The 27,864-nt window shown below is 46.9% G+C and overlaps 1 protein-coding gene across 1 annotated transcript in view; it reads right to left on the minus strand.

Moving 5' to 3' along the window:
- Positions 1 to 27,073, minus strand: part of ITGA9 (integrin subunit alpha 9) — a 378,558-nt gene extending 351,485 nt beyond the window's left edge. Inside the window, exons 1-3 of the mRNA XM_032162085.2 lie at positions 26,654 to 27,073; positions 8,125 to 8,252; positions 5,809 to 5,915 (exon numbers count right to left, since the gene is read on the minus strand). Of these exons, the coding sequence (XP_032017976.1) occupies positions 5,809 to 5,915; positions 8,125 to 8,252; positions 26,654 to 26,838 (420 nt within the window). The 5' untranslated portion in view covers positions 26,839 to 27,073. The remainder of the gene's footprint in view (positions 1 to 5,808; positions 5,916 to 8,124; positions 8,253 to 26,653) is intronic.
- Between the last annotated feature and the right edge of the window lie 791 nt (positions 27,074 to 27,864).

The following is a 27,864-nucleotide window of genomic DNA, read 5'->3' on the forward strand; positions in this document are numbered from 1 at the left end:
GAGAACTATAAAAAATATATCACTAAGTAAATAATCACTCCATACTGCTAAATAATTGATTTTTAAAGTTCTGACTCAATTCTTATGGCTCGCAAACTTGAATCACTCATTGTTATCTAATTTGTGGGTAAATCAGTTATGTTTTGGTTTTGCTAAGTTTTTGGACTTAGCAAAGCCCTTGGCTTCAAGGGCTGACCATGTTTTATTGTATTTCTGAGTTGGAGGGGCTGTGAAAAGAGGCGGATGTTTATCATGGTGCTGTCTGATAGCCAGCTGCACACTGACACTTATAGGAAGGCTTTGCTGTATTCAATGTCTGGTGTATTGTCTCATTTTTTAAGTGCCATAAACTATTTAAGGGGTGATCTTGGAAAATTCCTAGAAGATCCAAATATTGCATTTCATACTAAACTAAAATTAAAGCATTCTGAGAGGTCAGAGATCAAAGTGTCAAAGGAAGTATTCATGTAGGAAAACAATGCAAAGTGTCTCTGAATATAAATTACAGAAAGAGAAGACTGTGTTTAGCCTTGATTATCATTATATATACACACATGTCAATCTGACCACTACATTTTTAAAAAATTCCTAGGGACTGTCTCCAAAGCATTAGTAACTCCATCAATCTCTCCAAATGAGTTCAGCTGTGAGGGAAGAATAGGAGAAGGAGAGCATTCTCTGAAAGCAGCAAGACTTGCTCAAACTCAGATTTCAATAAATCATAAGAAAGGGGAAGGAGGGCCTTGTCCCACTCCAAATCTTAGAATCTGACACATTTCAAGGTATAAGGATTGCTTTTCCTCCCAAAAGAGGAAAAAGAGAAAGAAAATAAACACTTTATTTCAAAGGCCTTTTTTGTTGTATGGAAACAACACATCCCTCCTAGAGGTGGGTAATGGCACTTTCCGGGTGCCTCGGCCACAAAGCACATCAGTCCCTGCCAATCCTCCTACATTTCCACCTGCCATAGAGATGGCCAATGCCTTTGTCACGCATCCAGGTACACAGTGCATGGCCACAACTGGGCCTGGCTGCTGAAAATGGTGTGTGGTGGGGAGCAGGATCACAGCAAAGCTGAGATGCCATGAGACTCCCCTAAGAAGCCCCCCAACCGAGAAGGAGGGAGTGGCCAGGAGGGGCATTGGGAAGGGGCTGCTGGGGTGTCAAAATGTTATTCTGAGGACGTTCACCTAATGAAAATTTATTGAGGTATACATTGATGATTTATACCTTTTTCTGCACGTATGTTACAGCTCAATAAAAAGTTCACTTTAAAAAAAAATCAGGAAACAGAGCAACAGAAGTAAATGCAAAAATGTACCCTGTGGCTTTGAAAAAAAAAAAAATGGACAGATGGGAAGCACTGAACAGATAAGGACAGCCCTGATATTTAGAAAGGAAATGACAAAGAGAACCAGAGAATACTGCTTCTGCACAAAAATAATCTAGAAGCTTAAATTATTTGTTGTCTGAGCCCTGGCAAGTCTGATGAAAAGGGGTGACATTAGACTTGAACATTTGGAGTTGTCCTCCAAAGTCTGACAGCAGAAGTCAATGCCCATACAGAGTTTGTTCAGTGGTTACTTCAAGAAGTGATTCCCCTCCCCGCTCATTTCTTAAAATGTCATCTGCACACAGGAAGCTCAGGGTGAGAGAGTGAGAAGGGAAGGGGCTTGCCCCTAATCCTGATGCTATCTTTACATCCAGTATCATTTGTTCCTGGGGAAAACCTGGGAGGTGCAACAGTGTCCATGGAGCTGAGATGGGCAGGCACTAAGCCAAGGTCAACCTGCCAGAGCAGCCTAACAATCTGGTCCTTGCCAGAGCTGGTTGCTGGGTCCATGGTCCACATAATGCCTTTGGTCACTGAGACATTTCACGTCCCATTGCAGCTTTCAAATTCTCCGTTTGTTCTTAGCTTTTCTATCAGCACCAGACACCACTTTCAAGAAAGCCAGCCCACCTCTCCCTCTTCAAACTCAACTTTGGAATCCAATATTGTGCTCCTTGGGGATACTGGTCTCTTGCCTACACCCCCAGGCACCTCTCAAGTTCTCAAAATGCACCTGAACAACACATATCCTTCCTATTTTTAATTTAAAAGTAAATACTTGCCTCCCAGAAAGCTCTGACAGGTAGGATTGAAACATTAAACAAAAAAGCAAATGGCTATGAGGCCTCCAAATGTAAATAGGGACACTCGCTGTATCTTGTTTTTGCCTGTCATTTCCAAGGAACATTTTACAGAATGTTTCCTGGTGTTTCCTTAAGCCACTTAGAATCAGCCACCAGGAAGAGATGGCAACTAATTTGGTTTCTAACTGTTTTAACATTGACCCTCAGTCCCTGTATTATTCAAACACACTTTCAGACGCCATTCCTTAGAGAGATGTGTTCCAGATGCTGAGAATGAAAGTGGGCAGAAGATTTGGTCTGTATCCCCAAGTGGCTTCCATAAAAGGGGACATATGGTCATAAAATAAATTATACACACAATAAGTAACAAGATGATGTTGAGTTCCTAATGACACAAAAGATGCTCAGCTTGTTCCAGAAAACCCTTAACTGGCTTCACGGAGGAGGCAGAGCCCATACAGGGGAAGAAAGAGAAGTGCCGAGGACAGAGTGGGGCAGGGGCAGAGGGGACTTAGGACAAGCCTTTCCTAGCAAGACTGCCCATGTGCAAAATGCCATGATGATAATTCAACAACAATAAAAACCAAACAATCCAATTTAAAATTGGGGAAAGGACCTAAACATTTCTCCAAAAAAGATATAAAATGACCAACAAGCAGATGAAACAATGCTCAATGTTACTAATCATCAGGGAAATGCAAACCAAAATCACAATCAAACATTATCTCACACCCATTAGGAGGGCCACTATTTAGAAAAAAACGGAAAACAATAAATGTTGGCAAGGACGTGGAGCCACTGAAACCCTTGTGCACTGTTGGTGAGAACTTAAAATGCTGCAGCCATTTGGGAAAATAGTATGGAGGTTTCTTAAAAATTAAAAATAGAAATACCATATGATCCAGTAATCCCACTTCTGGGTGTATACCCAAAAGAATTGAAAACAAGATCTCAAAGAGATATTGGTACACATTTATAGCAGCATTCATCATGGCAACCAGGAGATAGAACCAACCTAAATGTCCATCAATAGATGAATAAAGAAAACATGGTGAATTCATACAATGAAATATTATTCTGCCTTTAAAAAGGAAGGATATCCGGTCACATGCTACAATATAGATGAACCTTGAGGACATTATGCTAAATGAAATAAGTTCGTCACAAAAGGATGAACACCACACTCCACTCACATGAGATCTAAAGTAGTCAAACTCTTAATAGAAATACAATGTTGCCAGGAACCAGGGGAAGGAGAAAAAGGAGAGTGTTGTTCAATGGATGTAAGTTTTGCAAGATAAAGTTTAAAGGTTTGTTGTACAACAACGTGCCATACAGTTACCACTACTGTACACTCAAAATGGTTAAGGTGGTAAGTTTTATGTTATGTGTTTGACCACAATTAGAAAAACAAACAAAAGGCACAAGGAAAGCAGATGGTGTCAGATGCTCCTCTTTGCCCAGCACCCATATACAGTGGCTTACTGAGTGGATGATGCAATCATTTCATAAAACATTAAAAAAATAGTCCTGCATGCAATTAATTAGACAGGACTATCCATGGCACCATTATCCACAAATGCTCCAGTGCTGCCTTCTTGGCTCCGTTTGTTAAATCTTCCCTGTGGTCCTCATTGCTGTTCACTGTCCCCAGAAATGACTCCTTTGTGATACCGATCTGTGGTAACACAGAATTCTGTCTTGCCCCTCTGGAAACAAGCCCTCAGCCACAGAGAGGTTATCGTTCCTTGCAGAGAGGAAATATTTTCACAGGAGCAAACTCTGACTCTAGGCTCGATGCCCTTAAGAGCATCTTGTGTTATGCTGCCACAGGGCCACCACCTCCTCTTTGTTCTGAATCAGGACCTCGGGCTGCCCTTTGATTTACAGATGAGTCAGCTTCTTCCCTTTCTTTCCCCAGAATGGTAGACAAGGGTTCAGCCCCTCTGGGGCCCATGTGTCCAGTCAGGGTCAGGCCACCATGCCTGGAGGAATGTGGAAGTTTGGAGAGGGTCCAGGGCCAGCCATGACAGTGATGAAAGGACTGGAAACCAAGGCAAACAGCGGGCTCAGGGAGCCTCTGCAGGACCTACAACGGCTTCCAGGAGGGAGGCCCCCACGATGCTGGCGACAGCATCCAGCTGCTTCCTCCTCTCCCAAGGGGCCCGACAAAGGGGAGATGCTTAATTGTGCTGAGGATGGAATTCGGATTAACAGCTTATGCCATGAAGAAGTTTAACACAAAAGTGGGCTCCTTAGAGAGGGGACAAAAACACTTTGCCTAGTTCCTTAAGGAAAACCTGTTTCCCCTGGGATAAAATACACACGAAACCCTCAGCTTTGCAGCATGTGACCCAAATGAAGCCCTCCATAAGCGGCAGCTAGTATTACTTTCCCTTCTTGAGCTTATGCTTTTATAATAAAAATCTTCATACAGCTTCTGATAAAAGTCAAGGGCAAGAGAAAGTCTATGAAGTCAGAATAGTTGTTCACTCACCAAAGGCAGAGGAACTGACTGGGAAAGGGTGCAGGGGTCCTTCCGGACTACTGGCAATGGGGATGCATAAGTGTACATGTGTGAAAAAAAAACCCACCAGACTGTACACTCACAGCTGGGCGTGTTAAGTGCTTTAGTATTATACCTCACAGAAAAGTTTAAAGGAAAAATTGACAAAAACAAAACCTCTGCAGCAGTTAGAAACTCCTTTTGTGTTGAGTCTAATAAAACTTTCTGTGATGATGAAAATATTCTCTCTCTGTGCTTTCCAATAGAGTAGCCAGTAACCATTTGTGATTATTGAGCCATTTAAATGTGGCTAATATGACTAAAAACCTGAATTTCTAGTTTAATTAGGATAAATTTAAGTTTAAATAAGTACACAGGGCTGGTGGCTATCTTACTGCACAGCACAACTCCAGGATCTCAGGAGTCTCAAAGGCAAAGACTTTCCTTTCTATCTCCCTCAAAGCACCTATGGGTCAGAATACATCATAGGCGCTTTGGAGGTCCAATAAATGACTAGTTAAAAATAACATTTATTTCATAAAATGTAATATTATGTAGAGATAAACAGGAATGAACTACTGATACATACAATAGGGATTAATTTCAGAAAATATTATTTTGAGTGAAAGAAGTCTTATATAAAAACACATCCTGTAGGATTCCATTTATATAAAATTCTAGAAAAAGCAAAAGTAATATATTATACAAATCACAGCTGTGGTTGCCTCAGGTGGGAGGAGTTGGCTGGAAAGGGACATTGGAGACTTTTGGGATGATGGAAATATTCTATATCTTGGTGGGCATATGATTACACAGGTGTGTACAATTGTGAAAATCAAGACTGTAATCTTAAGATTTGTGTACTGTAAATTATACCTCAATTTAAGGCACACACACACACAAATACCTATGTAATGAATGAGATGTACAAAGCACTTTTCACATGTGTTTTATTTTTCAATAGTCACATCTCAGCACCTTGGGACAGACGTTATTCACATTTGACAGATAAAGAAAATAAGAAGATAAGTCATTTGTCTAAGCAGTAGTCCAGAATAAGCAACCTCAAAGCCATGCACTTGTCACCATGCCATCCAGCCTTCCTAACAGATCATTCATTCTCAGAGTGCCACCCCCTTCCCACGGCACCCCCAGGAGGGACTTACCAACACACGGCCATCAGCCTTGGGCTGTCGGGCCAGGCTCACCCCCATCCACTCGTCATCACGGTCTTCCCGGCAGGTCTTTCCGCAGGACGTGCCCCGATTCTTCCCTGGAGAAAGAGGAGAAGAGCCAGACTTGGGTTGAGGAGTGATGTTCTGCTGGCTGCTTTTCAAAGGGTGGTCCACAGCCCTATGAGGAAATAAGGAACTTTCCACAAAATGTAAATCAACTCCATCACTATGTACTATACTGTTTAATCCAGACAACTGTTTTTTTACATAGCAAGGCTTTCTTTTTCTTTCTTTCTTTTTTTTTTTTTTTGAGACAGTCTCTCTCTGTCGTCCAGGCTGGAGTGCAGTGGCATGATCTCAGCTCATTGCAACCTCTGCCTCCCAGGTTCAAGCAATTGCCCTGCCTCAGCCTCCCAAGTAACTGGGATTACAGGTGTGCGCCACCACATCCCACTAATGTTCTTATTTTTAGTAGAGACGGGTTTTCACCATGTTGCCCAGGCTGGTCTCAAACTCCTAACCTCAAGTGATCCGCCCACCCCAACCTCCCGAAGTGCTGGGGTTATAGGCATGAGCCACTGTGTCCAACCACATGGCAAGGCTTTCTCACGGAAAGAGGCACAGCCTTGATTTATGTTCTGAAGCAAGCTCCTTAATTTGTTCTGCACCAGTAACAAACAGTTCACAAACCTCTTTTTCTGCTAAGTAAAATCACAATAACTCTTTATTTAAAAAATAGTTGGAACTTCTTGGCCAGGCATGGTGGCTCACACCTGTAATCCCAGCACTTTGGGAGGCTGAGGTGGGCGGTTCACTTGAGGCCAGAAGTTCGAGACCAGCCTAGCCAACATGGTGAAACCCCGTCTCTACTAAAAACATAAAAATTAGCCAAAGGTGGTAACATAGACCTGTAATCCCAGCTACTCTGGAGGCTGAGGCAGGAGAATCGCTTGAACCTGGGAGGCAGAGGTTGCAGTGAGTCGAGATTGTATCATCGTACTCTAGCCTGGGTGACACAGCAAGACTCTGTCTCAAAAACAAACAAACAAAAAAACAAAAAAACAAAAAAAAAATTAGAAAATCTTTATGCAAAAAGACTTTGGAGAAAGAAATGCTTGCAGTGATGATTATAACAAAATAGCTCCTTTGTACTGATGTGCCAAGCACAGTTCTGTGTACTCACCTGTATTATCTCAATCTTCTCAAGACCCTCCTTGTGAGGCAGGTATATCAGTCTTGATTTTGAAGGTGAGGGAACTGAGGCCCAAGAAGCTACAGGACATTCCCAATCAGTCCCAGCTGGGCTTTGAACCCAGTCAGAACTATCTGATTCCAAAGATCTTATATTTTCTGCTAGATCAAAGTGAGCTTTTATTTTATTTTTTTATCTTTTTGGAGACAGAGTCTCAGTTCTGTCACCCAGGCTGGAGTGCAGTGGCACAATCTCAGCTCACTGCACCCTTGACCTCCTGGGTTCAAGTGATCCTCCTGCCTCAGCCTCCTGAGTAGGTGGGACTACAGGCATGCATCACCACATTCAGCTAATATTTGTATTTTTAGTAGAGATAGACTTTCACCATGTTGCACAGGCTGGTCTTGAACTTCTGGGCTCAAGCAATCTGCCCACCTCAGCCTCCCAAAGTGATGGGATTACAGGCATAAGCCACCATGCCCAGCCCAAACTGAGCTTTTAAAAACATCCATCTGATCATATCTTTCCCTAGTCAAAATGTAACACCTAAAATTGATTTCAGTGGCCTCCCCACTCACACACAGAATAAAATTCCGGCCACCCTGCCCTGGCCTGCTAGGCCCCATGTGGCCTGGCCCCAGCCTGCCTTGCTGCCCTCCTGTGCTCCACTCTCCTGGCTCCCTCTCCAGCTGCACAACCTCGCTCTGTGCTTCCAAATAGCACCTCTGTTTGGAGGCTGTGCTTCCTGCACCTGCCCAGCTAACAACTACGCATCCTTCTAATCGTGTCGAAAGGTCCCAGACCTTTCTTGACCCTCCAATCTAGATAAATCAAATACTCACCTTCCCTCTAGTCTTTTCTCTCTCAGTTACTTGTCTTAATATCTCTTTTGCCCACTAATTTATGGGGCTACAGATGGCAGGATCCTTGTTTGTTTTGTTCACTGGTATATCCCAGTGCTTAATAACTATTACATACTCAATACATGTTTGTTGGAGAGAAGGAAGGAGGGAAGGATGGATGGGTGAGTGAATGATCAGGCCATTCTGGGAAGAAGAAGAGCAAGGTATAAGGGTACAGAACCCATTTCCACCACAGCAGTAATTGTCACCCACCTCGAGCCATGTCCAGTTCGGTGCATCTCCGGTCAGGGTTGGTGTGAACACGGCACTTAAACACGGCCCCAGGAGACTTCACTGAAGGGCTGTATTTGGAATCTGCCTTTGGTGCGCCCACAAGGACCCTGCAGCAAGAGAAAAAGGCATTCTGTCACACCCTACGATAAGAAAATAGGAGGCAGATGGCTAAGTATTCACCTAACCACGGATGGGCTCTCTGAGTGCTCACTTTGAAAATCATATATTATTATACTTTTCTGTGTGGGCTTGGGGGAGAGGTCCTAAAGTGAAACCTGTTAGATCTTCCCCAGGCACATTAAAGCTTAAGGAGGCCAAATGTGGTGGCTCATGCCTGTAATCCTAGCATTTTGAGAGGCCGAGGTGGGTGGATCGCTTGAGTCCAAGAATTCCAGGCCAGACTTGGTGACATGGCAAATCCCATCTTCACACAAAAAATGGCCAGGCAAGGCAGCACAAGCTTTTAGTCCCAGCTACCCAGGAGACTGCAATGGATGGTTGGGAACACGTAAAACCAACAAAAGGTTCCTATCCAAAATCTATTTTAAAAACTCCTCATTGATTAATACGAAAAGACAAGTCAACAGAATAGGCCAAAGACAAGCATAGATACTTCACAAAAGAAGATAGCCAAATGGCCAATAAATGCATGAAAAGGTGCTCAACTATGTTAGTTATCAGAGAAACTCAACTTCATACCAACCAGAAGGCTCAAACCAAAAAGACTGAAAATGCCAAGTGCTGAGAAGGATATAGAGTAACTAGAACCTTCATACACTGCTGGTGGGAGTATAAACCATTAAAACCACTGGGAAAACTATTCAACAGTTCGTAATAAAGCTCAACATGCACCTACCCTTTGACCCAGTAATTCCATTTCTAGGAATATACCTAATAGAGATGCATACATTTCTACCAGGAGACATGCGAAATGTTCAAAGCTGCATATGTAATATCAAAAAAAAAAAAAAAAAACAAGAAGAAACCCAAAGGCCCATCAGTGCTAGAATGGACAGGTAAATCATGGTACAGCAATACAACAGAATTCTATGCAGCACTGGGAGGCCAAAGTGGGCAGATTGCCTGAGCTTAGGAGTTCGAGACCAGTCTGGGCAACATGGTGAAACCCTGTCTCTACTAAAAATACGAAAAATTAGCTGGGCATGGTGGCAGGTGCATGTAATCCCAGCTACTCGAGAGGCTGAGGCAGGAGAATTGCTTGAACCAAAGAGGCAGAGGTTGCAGTGAGCTGAGATCATGCCACTTTACTCCAGTCTGGGCAACAGAGTGAGACTCTGTCTCAAAAACAAAACAAAAAAAGAGTTCTATGCAGCAATGAAAACAAATGAACAGCATTCAACTGCAACCACAGAGATGAATTGCACAAATACAATACTGAACAAAAGATGCCAGATACAACAGCATACTCACAGTCTGATTCCATTTATCTAAAGTTCAAAAGCAGGTGAAATTTAACTATAGTGTTAGAAGGCAGGATAATGGTTACCTCTGGAGAGGAGAAAGCAGGGTTGTAATTAGGGAGGGGAATTGCTGGGGGTGCTGATAATGTTGTCATTCAACCTCAGTGACATTACACAAATTTGTGATAACTGTATATGATATGGACACTTTCCTGGATGTGTTACATTTCAGTAACAAATAGAAAATTTAGAAACGCTATTTCTCTTCTGTCTCCCCCTCCTCCTCCTGCCACCCACCACACACACAGCATGGACATTTAGGGGCAAATAGGAAAAAAAATAGCAGCAGTGCGGAATTATAAACGGTATCCTCTCTCCCACTGCAAAACAGAAATAGAATAGTTTGCATGCAAACCGGAGCAAGAATGAACCTCTGCATCCTCCATCTTGAACTGAAAAGCTGCCGAGGGTGGGCCATCCCCAGCAGGAGCATCCCCGGCTACAGGAAAGGGGCAAGACCCACCCAGAAGACAGAAGAGGCAGGTTTGGGCCTGTGTGAGTGCAGAACACAGGGGAAATGGCAGTAAGCTCCCCTCCAGATGTTACGAAAATAATGCTGACCTACAGTTTTATGCATTGTTTCTGGAAAGCAGTCAAAAGAAGATCTATAGTAAAGAATACTAAACAACACTAATCAGGCACGGTTTGTGCTGAGCTACAAACCATTTGGAAAAGGTCTTGGACAATGAGACTTTAAACAAAATCCACACTGATGTTCAAAGAGTAGAAAACGCCAAGCCACTCCTTAGTGAGAACAGGCATTGTTCCTTATCTCCAGCAGCCTAGAAAAGAGAGGGAATTCACCTCGCGAGGGTTTCTTCTGTATCGTGAAATAGATCATCTCCCACATGCCTTGGAACAGAGTGCATTACATATTATATGGAAAAGGTGTTTAGCAGAAGTTAGGATGACCCTGGACAGCTTTCCTGGGGATGTAGAAAGCTGACCCAGGCTCCCCTCCCTCTGCCCTGAAAGCCATCTTCATCTTGGGATCTCAGTCATTCACCGCACCCTGGTCTTGGAATGCTACTGCTCCTCCTGCAACACTCCAGCTAGGCAAAGGGGCAGACAAACAAGGCCTCCACATCATACAACAGAAGTCTGAGGCCTTCAAAGGGGTCTCCAGCAAAAGGCTGGCAGATACCACAAAGGACATCGTCACTAACCTGGCTCAGAGACATGGTGTTAAGGTTCATGGGAATGTGTGTGGGTCCCATCTTAATTCCCACTGCCCTGACCTCGACACCTAGAACCTGAAGAATTGGAGGGTACAAAGAGCCAGGGAGACCCACCCCTCACTGGAGTGTCTCCTTCCAGGTCAGTCTTGGAGGGTCTGTATCTGATTCCATGAGGAAGATGCCCTGCTGGGGAGTGAGAGAAGCAAGACTCCCAATGGTGCAGGTACCCAGGCTGCCCTGTGGCTTCTCAATAATGCCCTGGGATGCTCCTCCCCAGGTGTTAGCTGGGCACAACTGCAGAATTCCCAAGCAGAAGCAGGGCTGGAACGCACAGCCCTTTGGAAATCGAAGCAAGCACTTTCCCAAACAGACCACATCACCTCCCTCACCCACACAAGAGCAGTTTGGCTAGCCCTTGTCTGCTCTAACTCAAATGCACAATGACGTACAAAACAGAACTCCAGTGAGAAGAAAGCCACATTAAGGGATCAATTTTCCCCCTTGCTCTGGGGGCTGAGCTTTAGAGCCACTGGGGTAAGTCAAGGATTGCGCTCTTTAAGACCAGATGTTTTCACAGGTGAGAAGAATTAGCAGTTTGCCCTGTCTAAACTGCTGAAACATCCTCAGCCTTTCCACAGGTCAGGTTCTAAGACCTGGGGAGCATAAAATACCTCTTCCACTCAAAAACCCCAGGGCCACAGAGCAGCATCCAAAAATTCCCACCGACTCCAGATTTACATCAGCACAGTGACTAATTGCCACTTGTAATTTATTTTACAAAAATCACAAAAAATTCACAAGAGTGAGAATTCATCACATCCAAGGGAAGGGAAATGGCTGCAAGAAACAACAGGTTCTTCCTCCACTGTGTCTCCCAAACTGGCATTGGAACCCTGGAAATTTCAGATAATGCCATGGCTCCAAATTCACAGACACAGATTCATAGGTTATCTAAGCAAGAGGGGACCCTGGAGAGCTTAATTCCCAGGCACTGCTTCCTCCAGCCTAGAGCCAAGACTGAGAGGGACAAAGTTTACACCAAAATCTAAAGTGGAAAGGAACCTGCTGAATTATTATTTCCTTCCAAGCCCACGGTACTCAATGGTTCTAACAACAATGGCTGATTCAAACCCTGATAACAACCTTTCAGTTCAAAACTTCTGATCAGCTGGTCAGATGAAAGGTTTTTCCCAAATCCTGTGTGATGGAAAATGAGGCTAGAGATAAGGGGGCATGCACACACACATGCATGACACTCACGGGGCGGCACATGGGAATGTGCTTGTATCTATGTGTTTACAGAACATCCTGGCTTCCTCCGCAGCCCGGCACTGCTCTGTACCTAGGCCACCGTCCAGCAAGACTACCGCAGGCCAGCCCATGAGTGAGTCTTTTCTGAAGTTAATTCAGCTGGCTGTTTACCAGGCTGATCCCAAGGGATAAAGAAATTACCATGGCCCAGAGTTCAGAACAAGCCACTGAAAAGATGCCATCTGCTGAGTTATAAAAAGACATCCTAGCCACTTCAAACATCGCCCCAACTCTCCTGGTACTCCCGACAAGACAATGTTCCTTTCCGCTATAGTTACCACATAAAAGGGCCTGAGTGTCCCCACCAACAGGCTGCCATCAACAAAGCATCAAGCTACTTCTCTGCTTTGCTTGCTACTTCAAGTGTGGTCCTCAGACCAGCAGCATGGGGAACACCTGGCACTTGTCGGAAATGCAGAATCTTAGGCCCCAGCCCATTAAATTAGAGTGCATTTTAACAAGCTCTCCAGGTGATTATAGTTTAAGAAGTACTACGTAACTACCTAAACTGATTACAAATAATTATGTTCATTTGGAGCCAGTAGACGAAGTTGTGCTTGGGAAGCAAGGCTCTCCTCCTATCCCATCCCTGGTTAAAGATGCCACAAACTCAAAGGCCTTTTTTTTTTTTTTTTTTGAGACGGTGTCTTGCTCTGTTACCCAGGCTGGAGTGCAATGGGGCGATCTCCCCTCACTGCAACCTCCACCTCCCAGGTTCAAGCAATTCTCTTGTCTCAGCCTCCCTAGTAGCTGGGTACTACAGGCACACGCCACCACGCCCAGCTAATTTTTATATTTTTAGTAGAGATGGGGTTTCACCATATTGGTAAGGCTGGTCTTGAACTTCTGACCTCAGGTGATCCACCTGCCTCAGCCTCCCAAAGTGTTGGGATTACAAGCCTGAGCCACTGTGCCCGGCCTCACAAGCCTTTTAGGTCCTCTCATCAATGCAGGACTCTAAATTTCTAATTAGGGCAACCAGCATGTAGCAGGCACACAGTGTGCAGGTGCTGGGTGAGGCTCATTATAGGCAGGATCAAATTTAGTCTTCACAGCAACCCTACGGGAGGTACTAATATTATCCCCATTTTACAGATAGGGAAGCAGGTGGCCAGAGGAGGTTAAGATGGTTATTCATGTTAAGATGCCAAGCTGTAGCATGCACCCCAGTAGTCAAATACATCACCCATGCCCTATTCTACCCACCCCACATCAGCCTGAAAGGAGGAAAAGGGAACCAACAGGTACCCAGTGCCCACTCTGGTGCCAGCTGCTCACATATGTAATCCCCACCTGAGAAAGCCCCAGTGAGCCTTTGAGCGCAGCTCTGAAGTGAGAACTCTGATGTGAAAGCTCCGTCATGTCAAAGGGCATGCTGGGGTTTGGAAGAGAAAAGAAGACTTTCTCCTCCCCATCAGGCTCAGGTGACTCAAAAGGTGAACTTCAATCACCTTGCTTTTCCAAAGCATTGACACTGCTGTCATGGTGTTAATCAGAGGTTGGCCTCTCTTAATAAGCAGTGCTTTGGAAGTGTGGGTGCATCGGTTCATCCACCAACACTGGTTATGCTCACGAGTGCGCCTTCTTGCTCATGGCCATCCTGTCAGGCAGCCTCTCGTGTGTTTTCCATTCGGAGATGTTGGGTCACACCACCAGTAAGTGGCAGAGCTGGGATTTGAACCCAGAGTGTCTGTGTCCAATGGCATGCTCTTTCCAGCCTCTCCAAACCCCCTCCTGGTATGGCAGTTTAAGTGCCGTGCATTTTTCCAACAAAGCTGCTTCCTGAGCTCCCTGTGTGTGGTCAAGCTGTCTGTGAAGGCTCCATTCCAGCCGCCCGCCTCTCTCTGAACCTCTCTCACGTTTTGAGGGTAACCTGCAGGTAAATTCTCTGGAGAGCGGGTGACAGAGAAGGACTGAGCTGCAGCTGCCTCCCTGGGCAGGACTGAGAACTAACAGTGTCTCAAAGATTCCCTCCCTCCCCACAAACACCACAGCAGCGATTCCACAGGCAAAATTATAGCCAGATCGAGGACAGCAACTGGGGATTAAAAACTTTAAGCCCATTAGGTTTGCTTTCAGGCATTTGATCCCAAAGCCAAAGCTTCCCCAGGGACCCACGTTTTGGTTACATGAGTCAAATTCTTCACTGTGTGTCCACCACGGAGTAACCCCAGGAATTGTCCACATCCCTTACTGGGCAGAAAGCAGTCCAGGCTTGAGTAAAGGAAGAGCTGGTGCCAGGATAGCCACCTCTGACCACATCAAACCCACATTTCCAGAGGGAGGGGACTCACTAGGGACCAATGCTTGCCCAATGGAGTCTTGGGACCTGAAAGGCCTCATAAGCTCTTCTTATATTTGAGGAAACTGAGGCTCCTGATGTTTAAGCAGTGGATACTGACTGCTTTCTAGGGTTTTAAGCCAGTAGTTCTACCTGGCTTCTAAGCTTTATGGGAAAGTTATCCATGGTGATACAATGTAAGAAGCACAGGCAGTAACACAGGGTTTAAGTCCTGCCTCTACTGCTGACAAGCTGTGTCTCTTAGACAAGTATCTTAACCACTCCAAGCCTCAGTCTTCCTCTTCTGTAAAACAAGAGGGATAAAAGTGTACCTAAGAAGGTTTCTTGTAAGGTTTAAGCAAAAGAATGTTTATAAAGCACCCATCATAGTGCCTGCTACAAAGTAGGTGTTCAAAGAAATGTTAGTCTGCTGGGCAGTAGTAGGCCAAACACCTTGACACCCAACCCATCCCAGTTCCAACTCCTGGCAGCACCCAAGAGCTCATAGATCTTCAGAATTGCAAAAGTTGTCAGAATCAAAATGGAGTCACTTGTGTTAAAACAAACAAACAAACAAAAAAAAACCCTGACAAATACAGCTGTGGGAGGCCATGAAGGAAAGGTTTTCATGCATAAACAACTGATAACAAGAACTAGCACAAAAAAATCTGCAAAATCACAATCTTGCACAAAGGCCATCACAACCTTACACACACACACACACACAAACCTTCTGCGAGGAAATCTACCTAGCAACTCTCTGTCCAACCTGAAACTGGTGCCACCCTTGTTACTGATCCTTGTATCCAAGGATAATTATCTCAAAACAATTAAGTAATCTTCATTTTTCCTTTAAAATCCTTTTTTTCCTTTACCTCCCTGAACATGCACACAGATTACTGTGACACATGTATTGCCACTGCAATGCCCTATTCCTGAGTAAACATTTTCTTTTAGAGAGCCTCTCTCTGTGTTTGCTATTTAGGTTAATAGAACCTTGTTCCCTTTTCTGGTGCACTGGGCAGGAATTTATTCAGACTGTCACAGTTAATTCAGGGATGGCCAGGATGCTTTCACCACCAGTAATATATTACAAAGTGGCCACAATTCCCCATCCTTCCTGTATCCCTGCTCTTTTCAGTGTGACTTTGCAGCTTCTCTTGTCAAGAGATGAAATGTGTTTCTGCCTCCTCTTGATGTAGGCTGGACCTGTGACTTACATTGGCCAAAAGAATGTGGCAGAAGGGGCATGGTTTGACTTCTGAGCTTAGGCTTCAAGAAATCATGCAAGCTTCTGATTGTTCTGTTGGTACCCTACTCAACCACCATGTGTACAAGCCCAGGCTAGCCTGCGAGAGGATGAAATACACATGGAGCACAAATAAGCCCTCCCAGCTGAAGCCATCCTTTGCCAGCCAGCCAACCAGCTAACCCAGAAGTTGACCACAGATGCATGAGTGAGTCCTGCAGAGGACAGAAGAACCACCCAGCTGAACCCAACCTAAGTTGCCAACCACAGAATAAGCTACAGGTGGTGGTTGATTTAAGCCACTAAGTTTCTGGGCGGTTTGTTAGGGATGCAGCAATATTGTGGTGATAGAAAACAGATACATCATCGAGCTAAGGCATGCCACTTCTGACGGAATCTGGACCGTGGTAACTCCATCGCCCACTAATTCCTGCTAAGTCCAAACCAATTATTCAACTATGCAGCTGACAACTATTGCTATGGCTCCTCTAGCTACCTGGTCTCCTTTCCCTCCCTCAAAGGAATCTCATCACCAACCAGGACCACAGACTTTTACTGAGGGCCCACAGATGGGACAGTCATGGTGGAGTGGTAGAATAAGCCCTGAAGAGTGTATCCAAAGTCACACCCAGGAGTGTGCCAGCTACAGCTATGTGACTTTAGACAAGTCCCCTGGCCACTCTGACCCTTCCTTTCCTTTTCTGTAAAACAAGGATAATAACAAATGCATGATCCCCCTCTCCCAGGGCAGTGATGAGGCACAAAAGGAAAAGGCAGATGAAAGTGTTTCAGGGACCATGCACCCCAGGATGGCCTGACTTGCAAGAGTAGATTATGGCATTTTATCTGCAAGGCCAAGAGCAGACACAAACGCTCTCCAAAGAAGCCCTTTTCCTTTCAGGGCCCTTCTCCTTTTTCCTTAGAAACCTGATACCTTGGACAGGGCCTTGATGGAGGTGGAGATAGGGAGGGCAGCATGGCTTAACCCCAAGAACAGTCAGTTTAGCATTAAATCAGTCCCACCTTGGTTCAAAGCACAACTCTGTAATTTACTTACTTGCTGGGTAACCCTGGACAAGTGACTTGGCTTCTCTGTGCTTCAGCAGTGGTAGCCCGCTCTGCATAAAGGGAACTATGAACACAGTGGTTCTGGCATACAGGAAGTATTCATAAAAGGTTGGCAATAATAATTTTTATCCTGGAGAGCCTAGGTTAGAGTAAATAAATGGAGGGAGAGCAGTGCAATCCATACCACATAATGCTAAGTCAGAGAATGAAATTGGTGGAGTCCATGCTCAACTGGGAAAAGCAGAGGCACAGGGGCAGGGTCCAACCTTGGAGTGACATTGGTCCCCAGCTTGTGTGTCAGGGAGTGAAGGGTCAGAGACTACTGCCCTGGCCTGGGGCTCAGGTCTTGGCAGACACACTGAGGGGAGGCAGCTGGAGAAGGAGGCAAGGCAAAAGGACTGAGGTTTTCCTTCCACATCTGAAAGCATCAAGTGAACACTAAAATCCAACGGGTAGAGCAAATTACAGACTTCTGGCAGATCTAAGAAAAAGCCTTGATATCTTCTTGTTGGTTTCTTGTGATAATTTTTTTTCGAGAGAAATACGGCAATACATTTACATTTACTTTTTTAAAAAGTATCCCACCTTGGAACTGTAGATCTACCTCCCAGACTTATCTGGAGCCTCCTTATTGGGAGGCCATAACAAGGGTGGCCTCCCATCTGCTCCTTGGCTTTCCAAGAGCACAGAGAAGAAACAGGCAGGCAAAATTCTAGGATTTACAATCCCAAAGATCTCCATTTAAAGTAGCCATCTCAGATCCTTTTTGGAAGCAGACAGGGTGTAAATGAATGCACAAAAATGCAGATTTATGTAGAGCATAACGAAAATGTTAGAGGCCACACATAATGAAGAGTGTGTCTATGTTAGAATATCTCATTCATTTCAGTGTTGAGTGTCAACACTCAAAGTCTGATGAATAAATGAATGAATCAACAAAAATACTGAAAGAAAACTCAGCATCTCAAGTCAGGATGAAAAAGACCATTAGTTTCATAAATCAGATCAAGTAACAAGAGAAATAACTACCAGCATCTATCAAGGGCTTACTGTGTGCCGTGTTGTGCTCTGGGCTTTGCAGACATCATCTCATTTAATGCCCCCACCAACCTAATGAGGGATGTACCCTTATTACTCTTTACAGAAAAGGAAACTGAGGTTCAAACAGCTGAAGTAATTGGCCAAGATCACACAGCTCCTAAGCAGAGGGCTGAGTAAGGCAGGCTGGGGCAGGGCTAATGCTGCAGCCCACTCTCTTGGCCACCAGGCACTTGTGCATCTCAGCAGTGCCCCTTTTTATGGCACAAAAATCGTGGATCTGGTTGTTGCTGTGGAACTGGGGATTCAATGAAGGTAGAGACAGGAAGAACACCACTCAGCTGAATCTGGAACATCCACCCTCTAGGACCCATCCTGGTGCAAAAGAGGTGCCAAGACCCTCTGCAATGCTGCCTACTGGTGTGTACTGCACAATACCAAGTTTACTCTGGGGTCTGCATACATCACAGCACTTGGACACTAGATAGGAAGGGGTAGGAAAGGTCATCTCCCAGGTGGCCTTAACACACCAAGAGATCAGCTAAGATGGAGGAAATTTGTTCCATGATTTTTTATTTTTATTTTTTAATTTGGGCACATAGTCCGGGTGCGGTGGCTCACACCTGTAATCCCAGCACTTTGGGAGGCTAAAGCGGGTGGATCACAAGGTCAGGAGATCGAGACTATTCTGGCCAACACGGTGAAACCCAGTATCTACTACAAATAGAAAAAATTAGCCAGGTGTGGTGGTGGGCACCTGTAGTCCCAGCTACTCGGGAGGCTGAGGCAGGAGAATGGCGTGCACCCAGAAGGCGGAGCTTGCAGTGAGCCGAGATCGCACCAGTGCACTCCAGGCTGGGTGACAGAGCAATATTCCATCTCACAAAAAAAAAAAAAAAGATTTGGGCACACAGTAGGTACATATTTATGAGGTACATGAGATATTTTGTTACAGGCATGTAATACGTAATAACCACAGCAGGGTAAATGGGGTATCCATCACCTGAAGTGTTTATCCTTTATGTTACAAGTGATCCAATTACACTCTTTTAGTTATTTTTAAATGTACAACCAAATTATTGTTGACTATAGTCATCTTGTTGTGCTATCAAATACTAGTTCTTACTCATTCTTACTCATTCTAATTTTTTGTACCCACTCATGCCTTTTATTAAGTGTTCAAATATTTGAGGATACAAATCATCCTCTCACATATTATTGGTCACTGGTGCAGAAAGTTTGACTCTGTATGGGTTTCTTTAATAAAGTTGCAAACCCAGGAGTGATTCTGAAACACTGGCCACCATGGCTACCTTCCCCAATTCAGAGCTTCCTAAATAAGTGGTGGGAGCCAGTAGAACTCAGAGTGGATGGGGGGATAGTAACAAAGCCGCCCCAGGAGGTTAGGGGGATACATGGAATATTGCAGAGTACTCCATCTTTCCTAGGACACTTCTGTCTTAATGCTAGACAGACTTAGTGTGAGAGGAGGCCCTTCAAATGTCCCAGGCAGAATCAATGGATCCCTGTTCACTCAGTGATCAAACATCTCCAGAAAACAGAACACTAGCATTCCCCCAAGAGTAGCCAGTGGGTCATGAATAAGCATCCCCAAAAGGTGCCGCAGAGAAGCTACTGCTATTGCAATTCAATAACTTTTCCAGGAAAGCAGGCAGAACAGAACTTCGCAAGACAGATGTTTGAGAGCCCTGAAGCCCCCAAACTCAGATTCTTGACTTCCTGAGAGGCAGTCAGCCTGGGTGGGCAAAGGCACAGGGCTGTGCTCGACAACTCATTAGCCATGTAACTTGGGCAATAATGCCTCTGTGCCTCAGCTTCCCCTCCATGAATGGGGATAAAATCACAGCCAGCTGCTATAGACTGAATGCTTGTGTTCCCTCAAAATGTGTATGTTGAAATCTTCACCCCAAGGTAATGTTATTTGGAGATGGGGACTTTGGGAGGTGATTAGGTCATGAGGATATAACCTATGAATGAGTTAGTGCCCTTATAAATGAGGCCCCAGAGAGCTCCCTCACCCCTTTCACTGTGTGAGCTTAGAGTGAGAACACCACTATCTATGCACCACGAAACAGGCGCTTACCAGACAGCAACTCTGCTGGGGCCCTGATCTTGGACTTCCAAGGCTCTAGATCTGTGAGAAATAAATTCTGTCATTTATAAGCAACCCAACCTGTAACAGTTTGTTATGGCAGCCCAAATGGCTACCAGCTGAAAGAACTGTTGGGAACATTAAATGAGCTGATATGAGTACCAATGTAGATAGCACTGGACATCTACTAAATATTCAGATACACTGTTGCTGCTGTTGGTGTTATTGTTGCTACTGTTGCTAATTTAAACTCAACACAGAAGTCCTTTTTGCTCAGAACAGACATTGGTGGACCAAGTGAGCCTGTGGTTTCAAAGACTGTAGATTTTTCCCAATCTTGGACTTACATTGGCTTCCTAGGACTCCCTCTGGCAAAAAAGAAGGTCGGGATAAAACATTTTATTCTGCTTTGGTTGATCGCCAAATCCACTTGGCTAAAAGGATTTGCAGTTCAGAGAACTCGATGGCTCAGTGTAAAGCAGAGCTCCTTTCTTCTGAAATCCATCACCTGTGACTTCTCTGACATCAGAAAGTGGCACCTTGTGAGTCAGCTGATGGCACGATTGCTTGGGATTCTGTTTCTGGGCCAGTTCCAATGGCCCCACTGTCAGTCCTAACACTCCACACACCGATTACAGAGGTATGAGCAAAGACAGATGACCCCCAGCCACACTGCAGGCCAAGGTGCACATCTCACACCCTCCCAACACAGTGATTCACGCGTGGCAGGCTCCAGAGCAGCCACAGAGGTGTGGGTCACTTCATGCTGTTCAGCTGCAAGGGGGAACGTCAGCTGACAGCCTCCAGCTGCAGCTTTCTTGGGATCTGCTGCAGGATTCCAGCTGGGGCTGTGCTCCTCCCAGACAACTCCAGCCAATGTCTGACCCTGGCAGAGGACAGCCATTTCTGCCCAGTGATCCCTGTTGAGTTGACTGAGACTTTAATCAGATCTGCATAGAGTCAGAGGCTCTCTCTGCCCCATCCAACTTCCCCATTTCTCTTTCACATGCAATACCCGCCCCCAACAATTCTCTCACACTCCTATCTCTGTCCTAGCATCTGCTTCCTAAAGGATGCAAACTGACACAAGCCCCCAGTGAATGTGCATTGATCTCTCAGGCTGGGGTGGGCCTTGAACAAGGCGTGTAACTCTGTAAGCCTCAGTTCCCCAAATAGCAAACTGGAAACCACTCACCAGGATGTTACAAAGACTCAACTAAAGAATGTTATGCCTGTGAAAGCATCTGACTTCTTGTAGATACTATCTGACGAAATTCATTTTGGTTGTTAAAATTACATGCAACCCCTTGAAAGCAAGGAATTTCAGAGAACACCATGGCTGCTTTTAATAAATGTAAAAACAACATTTTCCCTGAACAAATCACAATAGAAGTTATCAGGAGACCACTTCCTGAACAGCAGCATGTCACCAGGGAATCAGAGCTGGCTGGGGCCCGGCCCTTCACACTCTCACACTCAGGGCCGTTAATGACTGGTTGAGACAAGACTGTCTTCTTGCCCTGGGAGGTTCTCCACTGGGCAAGACAGCTGCCTCTGCCCCCAGCCAGCATTCAGCACTAGCTCAGAAAACAGCACCCTTGCCAGCTTCTCCAGATCTTCAGAGAAATTTCCCAGAAACCCTGAGAAGATGCTTTTTGGATCCCCTTGGAACTCAGGCCTCATATATGTGTTGTCCTTTCTTGAGAGCTTGAGAAAGCAGGCTCTGTAGGGTGAGTGAGGACCAGGAACAAGGTCTGAAAATGCCATTTCCCTAGAAAAATTCAAACGAGGAAGCGGACCTACACCTTCCCCTAGAGTCTGGCACAGGACAGAGCAACTCTGCAAAGATGCTCACCACTGTTATGAGAAGGCAGGGCTCCCACCATCACTTCTGGGTGTTTCCTCAGCAAGACCTGCAGGGCCAGGGGCAGCAGGTCCTACGATCCCAGGGCTCCCCTTCTAAATGTTTTCCCTTCACAGGAGTTTCTCTTCTGCCCCTCTGAACAACCCATGCCTGCCTGAGGACAAGCCTCTCCCCCATCAGAGCCTATATCTTAAATTTCATTTGAGACACACAACTAGAACCCCAAAATTTTCTCACCTGTCAGATTGTGAGCAAAAAGTTTTCATTCTTGAACCCCCAGCCCTAAATATAGATCAGGCCCTGCAGTGTTTTACGAGTAGAAAGACAATTTAGCCTCTTCAGCAGGCAATAATTTTTACTTAGATGTAAGCACCTGTTTCAGTTTTAGTACTCACATATGCTATGGGTTGATTTTTTTCTTTTTCTTTTTCTTACCTCTCCTTTTGATCCTTGTCTAGCCCTTTAAGACTTACATCATTGCTCTAAACCCACACTGCCCAGTAGAACTTTCCGTGATGATGAAAATGTTCTCTCTGTGTTGTGTCCAATGCAGTAGCTACTAGCCCCATGTGGCTACTGAGTACTTGAAATGTGGCAAGTGCAACTGAGAAGCTGCATTTTCAGTTTTGTTTTTAGTTAATTTACATAGCAATACATCTGGCTAGTGGTGACTACATCAGACAGCTCACCAGAACTGTCTAGCTTGTTCTTTTAATTCTCAACCTTCATGCAAATCAAGGATATGTTCTCCTTGGCTTGGAATTGCCTCCTATTGCTCACTGAACACTCTAACAACCTTAACAAAGCAAAACGCCCAGCACATCTTCCATTTCCGAGCACTCGCTCTGTGCCTAAGCACAGCCGTCTTGATGTGTCCCAGGAGAGGGAGCAGGAAGCACGTCTCCAGAAAGGAAGCCAGTGCACCCAACCACTTTGGACTCCAGGGCGTCTGGGGCAGAGAAGGAGGAGGGGACGGGGCGGGGTGTGAAAGACGTCCGCTCTGGAGGCTGCACGCCAGCCAGGCCGCATTTATTTATATCACAGGGTGTTACAGTTGTCAGCCCTGCAGCTGAGGAACTGGTCCATGTCTAAAGGAAGGGGACAGAAATCGGCTTTGTCCATGTTCCCTGGCACTTACTGTTGTTGTTCAAAGGATGCCAGAAGACTCAGGGAGTGGGAGCTATAGGAGAGGAAGCTGACTCTGGGCAGGCAGACACTCTGGGTGTTATTAGAAAAAAAGAAAATTGAGTCCCTTGCATGTTTGTATCGCAACTGATACAAACGTCGTCTGGAACATTGTCCAGAATATCCTGGTCCATCTAGCCATGAGGACAGTTCTAACTGCCCAGAGCACAGCGACAGCGGGACCACTCAAGCAAGTACTCTGAGAGAAGCTGGGTCTGGGGCTCTGTGCTCAGTGTGATATGGCTACAGAGCTGGGTTCAGTCACCAGGGCTGGGAAAAGCAAGATCACCCCCACACTTACACAGGGATCTAGGATCCTCCGATTAGTAATAATTTTGGTCTACAAAATAATTGAGAGAAATGCTCAGTTATGGGATTAGAGAAGTGCTAGTTCCACCAACAGAGCACATTCACATGCTTTGAGATGTACACCCGCGGGTCCCTCAACATGGGAACGCTCCGCTCTGCTGTCTGCAGAGTCCATGCTGACTTTGGGGTCTGGGCTCTCCCCCTACCACTTCCAGCACATTCTTCTCCCTCCCTTTCCTTAGAGACAACACATCTTGTCACCTGTAAAACAGGTGGTTAATTAGCATGAAGCAAACATCTTAGACTGCAAAATATTGAATTAAGTAACAAAGAATAATTTCTTCGAGAAGAGAGACATAAGATACAAGGCTTAATTAACATGTCTTCTTTTCCTTTCAAACTTTTGCTATACTACTTTTCCCTTTCATGTCTATATTTTACCTTCCTCACTCATTTTGACGAGTATTTGTGATCCTTTTAAGTCACCCCCATGTAGGTTCTTTACTCTTTCATTGCACTACAGCAGCCCTTTGCAAAACTACTCCAAGCTTCCAGTGTCTGAATAAATTAATGTATTTTTCTAAAGTACACACACTTCACTGGCACTTTGGTAATACATAAAGAATGCCTTGAACCTTCCATCCTCCCTGACCCAGCAATTCTAAGCCCAGGAATTTATTCAAAGGAAATAATTAAGATTGTCCTCAAGGGTTTTGTTAAAGGTTGTTTACCCCTGCTGCTGTTTGCAATCACAAATAATTGAAAATGACCGACACGTCCCTCAAGCAGGACTAGAAGATCCAGGGCTCAGGTACTGCTTAATAGTAAGCGACCAATAATCAATTACCAAGTCAATCAACCAAGCCCAGAGTTGAAGTTAAGGTACAGACTTAAGACAGATCCAGAATTCACAGGACCTGATCTTATAAATTTAGGGTGACTAACGTTAAGAAAATTAACATAAAATTATAAAATTGGGGACAGGGCATTAATAGGGGCCTATGCAAGCAAGAATCCTTTGGCTTAAGTTTCAGCAGCCTTGCATAGTAAGTCTAGCCTCTAGAGGAAGGAAAAAGGAGAAAGAAGATGTTGGAAGTCACTTGCTTCAAAGGCCATAGTTTACTAAGTCTGGGTAAAAAATACATTCGAGCATACATACAGCAAAAAATACATTCAAGGTCTAAGACCAAGAACACTGGGAAAAAGGGAAAGAGAAAAAAGGATGAGGAGGAAAATACCTGAAAACAACGGCATGAGAACAGAAATCAAGGGGAGAACACAATCTAAGAAAAAATTAAGTCAATATGGTGGGTGAGGGAGGAAAGAGAAGCATTCTTTTAAAAAGATTTCAGTAAAGTTGGTGGCTGAACAGCTACAGGGACAAGCACTCCAATACAAAGAGCAGCCAGCTTGTATCAGAACAAGAGAGGGCACTTTTGAGCCCAGCAGCCCAGATACATGGGTTCCCATGGACCCCTGAAATACCAGTCCCACATCTCGACTGGCAACAAGGATATGCACAGCATTACTGCTCCACACCCACTCCCTACCATTTACCCTGGGTACCAAGTTGAAGGCCAGACTGTCTTTTCCTACACTGGCCAAATCTACTCATGTCACACAGCTTTTCTTCATCCCCTTTTTAAATCAAAGTAGGCTGAAAACCTTTTCTCTGTCAGATCTGCTCTCATCTCTACCCATTCCTTTCCCAGGCAGGGTGGCTTTGACCTGTGGCCCACGCAAATCCACAGTGACAGTGGCCTGGCCTCTCTCCCTCTAGCTGTCAAAGAGCTCAAAGGCAGTTGAGCCAGCCTCAGCCTGCAGATCACACACAATGCTCCGGCTGGCTTGGCTGCCTGCTCAGCTGCCCGCCCTTTCTCAGCAGCCCCCTGTCCACAGCAGCCCTCCCATTTTTGACAGTGCTTCCCGCGTGCGTGGTGCCTAGTGTGGGGATCTGGGATGTGTTCTTCAACCTCAGACCCTGAGTCTGCAGGACATAGAAAAATGTTCAGCCTGCTCTGCTTTAAAAAGGGAATTTGACAAGCCTAAGAACAGACACCCGGTCTTATACCCAGCAACTGGAGTAAGTGAGAGAGGGGGATATGGAGCGGGGCGAGAGCTATGTGAGAGCTTTGAAAACTGGTTCTCTTGAAGGCTGATTTCCTGAACAGCATGATTCTTAGTGGGCTGGTCTCGGAGTCCCCTTTTCCAGGAATGCTTGAGTACTGCGATCCACAAACCACCGTTTTCCATCAGCCTCTGTCCAATACAGAGCAGTGACTCTCCTGCATATAACTACATGCTGAGAGCACCGGCATCAGTGACCTCGACCTCCCTGCCTGCCACCCCTAAGGACGCTCGGGCTGGTGACTACACAATAAAATCAACCCCGGCCTGGCTGTCACCTGGGCCCCCATTGAGGCACGAAACTTCCCGCAGCCTAACTCTCTCTCCTATCAAGAAGTGACCACTGTGTGGCTGTTTATTCCCTCTGGTCCAGAGGATGTGGCCAAGGAAGGCACCAACCCCCGCTTAGTGCTTCTCTGCTGGGGTTGGGCACAAGCTCTGTACCACTCAGCTTATGGTGCTTAATGGGGGAGAGCCGCCCCCTTCTTAGGCCCACCCCTCCGGACTCAGGGGACAACTGGACCCCTTGGCCACTCCAGAAACACGTCTCTCTCTTAAGGCTTCTGGTGAAGGTCTCCGGGTCGAATGGCCCATATGAGATGAGACTCAGGCTGCCCCAAGAGATACGTACCTGCCCCACCGGCGGTGTCACTGGGAGGTGCTCCCTCACCTTCCTCTTCCCTATATCCCAGGAGCTTCTCCGCTCCACTTCCACCCAGGGTCTTGTGGGGGCGGGGGAAGCTCTGGGCTCCAGTGCACCCCAATGGATCCGACACCCTGCCCCTGGGGAGCCCTGCCCCTGGGGAGCCCCACCCCGCGCAGCGGCGCTGGAGAGGATATACTCCTTCCTCAGGGGTTCCCCAAAACCGGGGAGGGGGTGCAGCTCCAGTGCCCCGACTCCTCCAGGCCCTGCGAGGTTCAGGAGGATCGCCGGGCCAGCGGCGGCCGCCCGAAGGCAGAGGAGCCAAGTTACTTTTCGATCCAGAGAGTGAAGCCGAGTCTGGCTGGGCGGCGGAGGAGACAACTCTAGAGGCTCTCCCCGCACGCTCCGGGCTGGGACCTCGGGGAGGCGCCCTGACGCCCCCGCCCGCCTCCAGGCGCCGACCCCAACCTTAGCGGGCCCCGGACGGCGTCCTCCCTTCTCCCGCCGTCCCCCGGCGGCCAAGCCGCGCGCAACGGAGACATTTAAATCGCCCCCTCGGGACGGCGGCGTGGAAGAGACCGGAAAGGCGGCGGCGGCGCTGGCCTGGGGGCCGGGGCGGTGGCCGCGCGGGCCAGGGTCGCGGAGCTGGGCGGGCACTCACCAGCGCGTGTTGTCGTGGAAATGCTCCAGAACTGCGTAGCCGAAGAACGAGTCAGCGGGGCCCTGGAAGTGCACGGGGCGCTGCGGGTCGAGGTTGTAGGCGCCCGCGGGTATCCCCGCGACCACCAGCGCCAGCAGCAGCGCGCGGAGCCTCCTGGCGCCCCTCGGCGCAGCCGGGCCGCCCATCCCCAGCCGGCCGCCGCCTTCCCCTCTACCCGGCGAGCAGGGCGCCGAGCGCGCGGGCCGCGGGGTCCGCCGACGGCCAGGAAGCTCCCCGGGGCGGGAGCTCTGCGCCTGGACACGGGCAGAATGCGGGCGTCGGGCCCGGCACCGGGGCGCGGACGGCGGGCTGAGCGGGCGCTGAAGGCGAGCACAGGGGCGGCCCCGAGCGGTCGGCGTCCTCAGTCCGCCTGAGAAGTCTGCGCGAGCGGGTCCCGGGCCGGGCGGCGCTGGACTGCGGAGGGGCGCGCCCGCGAGGTGGGCGGCCCGGGCGGCGGCGGCTGGCTGGCGCGGCAGCGCCCCCTACGGGCCGCGAGCCCTGCGCGCACTTCCCGGGCGGGAGTCAGCCCCTGGGACCCGCCGGGGCGCCCCGAGCTGCCCCCTCCCCGCCGCGCACGCGGCGCTCGGGTTCCCGGAGATAAGGCTGCTCCCCTCCGTCACTACAGGCTCTGCCGGTCCTGCTGGGCCTGTCTCCCTGCCTTTGTCTCTCTTTGCCTCCCTGTCACACCACCAGTAAGATCCAGAGCAACCCGGGTGAAGGATGAGTTTAGACTCCAGATTCTAGCCCTGTGCGTCCTCTGCTCCTTCACCCAGTTGTGAGATAAGCTGTAGGAGCAGTGCTCAGTAAACGCCAGCTGTTGTTGTTCATAACAATAGTAGCCACGTGGAAGCGAGCAGAGCACCCCTCCATATTCTAGTCACTTGGTCTCGTACACCAGTGATTCTTGAAGTGTGGTCTCCGGACCAGCAGCATCAACGTCATCTGGGAACTTGTCAGAAAATGCAAATCCTCAGGTCCCACTCAGCCCTGCTAAATCAGAAGCTCTGAGGGTTGGAGTCCAGCAGGGTTTGCGTGCGCTCAAGGGTGTGTGTGTGTGTGTGTGTGTGTGTGTGTGTGTGTGTGTGTGTGTGTAATTGTAAATATGCATAACAGAAAGTTTACCATCTTAACCATTTTTAACTGTGCAGTTCGGGGGATTAAGTATATGCATG

Source organism: Hylobates moloch, unplaced genomic scaffold (assembly GCF_009828535.3).
Source record: "Hylobates moloch isolate HMO894 unplaced genomic scaffold, HMol_V3 SCAFFOLD_8, whole genome shotgun sequence".
Lineage (NCBI taxonomy): Eukaryota > Metazoa > Chordata > Mammalia > Primates > Hylobatidae > Hylobates > Hylobates moloch.